This window comes from Egretta garzetta, unplaced genomic scaffold (genome assembly GCF_000687185.1).
Source record: "Egretta garzetta isolate BGI_Z169 unplaced genomic scaffold, ASM68718v1 scaffold260, whole genome shotgun sequence".
NCBI lineage: Eukaryota > Metazoa > Chordata > Aves > Pelecaniformes > Ardeidae > Egretta > Egretta garzetta.
Window position 1 is genome coordinate 3317324 of NW_009258662.1, and position 6000 is coordinate 3323323.

The 6000-nt window shown below is 45.9% G+C and overlaps 1 protein-coding gene across 1 annotated transcript in view; it reads right to left on the minus strand.

Moving 5' to 3' along the window:
• Nucleotides 1-6000, minus strand: part of SFMBT2 (Scm like with four mbt domains 2) — a 106927-nt gene that overhangs the window by 41515 nt on the left and 59412 nt on the right. Inside the window, exons 7-8 of the mRNA XM_009648420.1 lie at nt 2650-2751; nt 1406-1553 (exon numbers count right to left, since the gene is read on the minus strand). Coding sequence (XP_009646715.1) covers nt 1406-1553; nt 2650-2751 — 250 coding nt within the window. The remainder of the gene's footprint in view (nt 1-1405; nt 1554-2649; nt 2752-6000) is intronic.

The following is a 6000-nucleotide window of genomic DNA, read 5'->3' on the forward strand; positions in this document are numbered from 1 at the left end:
CCTACCCTTTCCCAGGAGCCCCGGTGGACTCCAATCACCAGACATCACACCAGATACCTACTTGCCCCTTAAGACTTTACTGGCCAAGTTGAGAAATATCCATAAGAAGGATGCTACAGCCACTTCTAAAAATGCTGGCTACTTAAAGAGTTTGCATGCACTTGACCCATAAAACACCATCTCAGACAGGCTTTGTACCAGGACGGACTGGAAATCATTAGACCATCACCCTGTGAAGAGAACTGTCTGGCCTATGGTCTACTTTAGTTAATTAGCTGGCCTGGGAGAAGCTGCATGTGAAATTGGGATGGAAAAAACCAAACCATTCCATTTATATTCATTTTTAGCAACTTTTCTGGCCAATATCAGGTGTTTTCACTACACCTGGATTTAAGTACGAGGGAGCTAAAGCATCCAGCACATTTATTGCAGTAAAAGCAACAGAGTAATCATGGATGCACCTGCAGCTGCACGCACAGGACTCCAGGACTTTGGTGGGAATTTCTAATTACATGTGCTGAAGAGACACAAGGACATAAGAGGACTCTGAATCTGGCAGGGAATAACTCTTCACTTGTTTGGCAGCAGCATATCTGTTCCAAAATGAAGACAAATCTGTGTGTGCAAAACATAGTGGGATTTTTTCTTTTTTTTGAGGCATTTCTTTTTCTCCCAAGCAACATCAATTTTTGGCAAAGGGTCAGCATCCCGGACAGCTTCAAAAATCTAAAATTCCGGAGAGCCAACACATTTTGCAAGTAAAGAAATATTGCCAGGGCACCGCAGGTGGTTGTCTGAAATTGCAAGTAATTAACTGCACCGCTACGACGCTGGGAAATAGCACGGCTGGAGGCTGTTTCTCCTGGCTCTGACCTGGACACTGTTTGCAATTTGCCCTCGCCTGGGATTTTTTGAGACAGCTAAGGAAATGCCTGCACGCTCCTGCGCAGGCAGCGCTGAGTTTATCTGATGGGGCACAAGGTGATTCCAATACAGGAGACATTTAGATTTAGGAGCTTTCCTTGGGCTCAACATTGCACCAATGTGGATGCTGTAGTGGAACTGCCTGGTTTGTCTCTAGGATGATATGACGTGAAATGTTCCTTTTGCCCTCTACACACACGAAGCATCACTAAGAGACATTCTACAGGAAGACACGAGGCTTTGGTGCAGGCTGCTTCAGACTACAAAGCACACAGAGATCAATCTGCCAGCGAGATGCGTTTGCAGAGATGCTCACGGGGTGGTACGAGCCAGAACAGCCCCGGTGACTCCAGAGAGCTTCTCTGGCTTGAGATATTTAGGGTGATGCTCTGCAGAAAAGAGCATCATGGTTTTAAAGGCAGTAATAACAAGAAAACTTCCTTCAGAAGACACCTGCAAATCAGCATGAAGGAATACGAACCCTTGGGAGGTGTGAGATTGACTCCGTTTTTAAGGCACCACTGTATCGGCAAGATCCCTAAGGAATCCGCATGGCAAAGCATTGAGATTTTGCTGGGTTCAGGTCTCAAGTCATCAATGGTCACTTGTAAATAATGATTGTTAAAAACCTAAGGGGTGAAAAAGAAGAAAAAAAAAATCAGAAGTTACATTTTCTGTAACATTAGGTAACGTGGAAAGCTGAAACAGCCAAGCCCTGAAATCAAACTACTTCTAAAAATAACCCACTCTCACCTAACACGTTTCACCAAAGTGTTTCTGCCAAAGAGATCGAAGCCTGAGTTTTAGAGATGAGTAAACTGAGGCAAGGGAAAGTGCTGGGGTTCAGGGTCACTCAGTGTGCTCATGGCTGAGCAGGGACTAGGGGTCTGGAGCCCCAGGCTGATGGGAGCGGCTGGGGGAGCTGGGGGTGTTCAGCCTGGAGCAGAGGAGGCTGAGGGGAGCCCTCATCGTTCCCTACAACTGCCTGAGAGGAGGGGGGGAGCTGGGGGGGGTGTCGGGCTCTGCTCCCAGGTAACAGGCGATGGGACGAGGGGAAACAGCCTCAAATTCCACCAGGGCAGGTTTAGGTTGGACATTGGGAAAAGTTTCTTCCCCAAAAGGGTTGTCAAGCATTGGAATGGGTTGCCCAGGGGAGTGGTCGAGGCCCCATCCCTGGAGGTATTTAAAAGCTGGACAGATGAGGTGCTTAGGAACAGGGTTTAGTGGTGGGATAGCAGGGTTAGGGGAACAGTTGGACTTGATGATCTTAAAGGTCTTTTCCAACCTAAACAATTCTATGATTCTATGACTAGAGGCGATCCTGGCAACCCCACAGACTTCCTCCCTCTTGCCTTTGAGAGTGTGGATTAAATATCCAGCTACCACCTCTATCCAGCTGTTTTATTTCAAAAGGTTTCCCAGATGTGCAGGGAAAATACATATGCATGGAGGGGAGACAAAGATAAAAGAGGGATCTCCTTTTATTTGCATGGAAGTGGTAGATGAACATGCTCATCCCCATTGGCTCTAAGTGAATATAGTCAGCTGGTGATGCTTGTGGGAAAGAAACAATTCGTTAATTAGCAACATCCACGGATTTTAAACATATTTCTTAATGTGTTCCCCAGCCGATGAAGTACCACTCTTGACTTTTCCTAAATGTGGTGGAAATCAGTAAGAGGTTCCTAATCAGCTTCTTTTCATCCCTTCTTTCTGGGAGCTCACCTTGGTCACTGATGCAGGACAGATATGAAACGGCTCCTTCACATTCACCGCCTCCAGCTTCATCCCCACAGTGAAGAAGTGGTTTCGCAAATCAGCATGGTCCTGTGGGAAGAGATAGGGAAGAGGAACACACAGTGTGTTAAGTGCCATCCACCAAGGAGGGGTTGATACATTTGAAAATCTATTTTAAAGGTGTCCACGTGGGTTTTGTCACTTAGCTGATGACCAGATTGACTTCCAGCTCCAACTGGGCGCTCCTGGTCCCATGTTCTTTTCATGCCAACTCAAGTAACAGAAAGAGAAGGGACAGCCTCGTTCCTAGAGGACAGCTCTGCAGGACCAAGCCCATCATAACTAAAGCACAATGTGCATCCATCTCATCAGCAGCATGTAGCTTCAACTTAGTCAACAAGGAGATTGCACTCACCAAAATGGGGACCTGCCTAGAGAAACGGCTACTTGAAAATGTCCCCTGGGCAGAGCCACTTCACCTCTGACAGCCACTACCATCTGAGACCAACCAGAGGTCCAGAGGTGTCAGGACTCAGCCTGAGGTCCCCCAGGGTAATGCACAGCACGGGTGCAAACAGCTCAGGATGGCCCTGATTTACTTTGATGGATGTTCGGCTCCTGCGGGGCACCCAAATAAGGACCTGGGTTGGTTTCCATGTACTGCAAGACGGAAGGGTCTTTTCTCCATCCAGGAGACTAAAGGTGGAGTAAGGCCCAGACAATGAACTTGGACCCAAAATGTGGGCAACAAGAGAACATGCTGGTGGGAAAACATGCAGCTGTGCTCAGGTACATGCCCACCTCAACACTTTCACCCCGTATCAAACCTGGCTGCACCCAGAGGGTTGCACACAGCAGCTTTGGGGATGGCAGCAGGATGCAGTCCCAAAACTCAGAACTAACCCTGGTTCAACTCCCTGATGTGCCACCAGTTTAGTGTTTAACGTCTATCAAATTACTCCATCTCTCATGACCCTTGGCTAATAGGTGTATGAGTTGGCATCCTAATTCCAGCGTAATGATCAAGTTTTGTGTTCATTTAATAAAAATCTCCTACGGTATTTCTAAACCATCCGTGTGTTAGCCAATACAAGCATAAAAAGAGATGATGTTATATTTAACACGCACATACAGGCGACTCCAAAATACATGCAGAAAGCTTGCTATCTATTAAGTGGTTAACAATGTCATTCCCATCTACATTCATTGCTACATGTTGTATTCTTGTTCTAAAATGATTTCTATTGATCTGGAGTTGTATGTCATTGTGCTTTCTGTTCCCAAGAACTGTCTTCACTTGTAGACTTAACATCTTTAAACCTTACATCCCTCCTGCCATTAGAGATAAGGATTTTTACAAGCTCCAACCGCGGCTGAATGAATTGTTGTTTTCGTCTTACCAATCTGCAATGTTATGGAGCCTTTTATCTGAGAACCAGAAAGCAGTAAAAAAAAAAAAAAAAAAAAAAAAATCATACAAAAATCATACTGGATTTAGTCTCACAGCAGGAGAAGTATAAACTGATGGGGAAACTGAGGAAGATTTACCAATAATGGCCCAAAGCCCAAGAAAGAGCAGACATTCAAAAGTTTGGGCATCCTGCAGCGTAGCATAACCATCGGCCATAATTGCGCTTGCTGGCAATCCAGCAGTTCCATATCACTGGCATTCCATATCTCCAGAGAGACAGGAGACCCATTTCTAGCAGCTTTACACAAAGAATGCTTCACCAAACTCTGAACCAGGGAAGAGAATTTGGGTCCTTGTACACAGAGGTTGCATGGTACTGGGGACGCATTGGACGGACAGATTATCAAAACTGCCATCTTTAATACCAAAAAGGCTTCAGCTGGGAAAAGACAATGGCTGCAAAAAATCAGACCTCACCAGCACTGAAATTCAAATCTCCAAAGGCAAAAAGCATCTGGACTGGAAGGCTGCCTCCTCCTGCTGGAGGATCCACACCCAGCCCCTCTTCATCCATAGGGTGAGGTTGGAAAGAAAAGGCAACTTTGCAAAACGTACATCTGGAAGCAAGCTTACACTGCAGCATCTTCCCATCAAAAGTTCCACGATTCAATTCACGCTTGTATCCAGCTTCAATACGTAATAAGCCAAGATTCCCCAAAGTACTTAATCATGTTTATCTTTACACATGCTGGTAGTTTCATCAACTTTTTAAGTGATTTGTTGACTGAGACTAAAATACTGGAGCACCTCCCCTACGAGGAAAGGCTGAGAGAGTTGGGCTTGTTCAGCCTGAAGAAGAGAAGACTGAGAGGGGACCTTATCAACACGTACAAATATCTTAAGGGCGGAAGTCACGAGGATGGAAGCAGTCTGTTTGCAGTGGTGTCCAGCGACAGGACTAGGGGCAATGGGTGCAAACTGAAACATAAGAGGTTTCAGTTGAATATGAGGAAAAACTTCTTTACTCTAAGGGTGACAGAGCACTGGAACAGGCTGCCCAGGGAGGGTGTGGAGTCTCCTTCTCTGGAGATATTCAAGGCCCGCCTGGATGAAGTCCTGTGTAGAATGCTCTAGGAGAACCTGCTCTAGCAGGGGGGTTGGACTGGCTGATCTCCCGAGGTCCCTTCCAACCCTTGCGATTCTGGGATTCTGTGATACATCAAGACCAACCCATATTGCTTCTTATTTTTATTTGAACCACTTTCTTTGGTTCTTCTGTTCAGCCCGGAGAAGAGAAGGCTGCGGGGAGACCTGATTATGGCCTTTCAATACCTAAAGGGGGCCTATAGGAAAGAGGGGGAAAATCTTTTTAGTAGGGACAGCTGTGACAGGACAAGGGGTAATGGTTTTAAACTAAACCAGGGTAGGTTTAGACTGGATCTAAGGAAGAAATTCTTTACAATGAAGGTGGTGAAACACTGGAATGGGTTGCCCAGAGAGGTGGTGGAGGCCCCATCCCTGGAAACATTCAAGGCCAGGTTGGACGGGGCTGTGAGCAACCTGATCTGGTTAGCGGTGTCCCTGCTCCTGCAGGGGGGTTGAACTAGATGACCTCTAGGGGTCCCTTCCAACCCAAAACATTCTATGATTCTATGATTCTCCTCCTATTTGTTTCGGCCTTTTTCAAAAGGGAAAAAAAAGTCAGGTAGGAAAAAAAAAGCTAATAACATTTAAAGCTATTTTACTTCAAAAGCATATCCCCTTTTCTCTACATGCTGTGTACCTTAGGATCAAATCTCCCTTCTCATTCAGCATAGCATGTAAATATCTTCCCCATTAAATTAATAGCAAGAGCGAACTTGCAAGGGTGAGTTCATGGGATCGCAGATATGTCTCCCTTCTGAGGGTCAAAATCGTCTTTGAAGCAG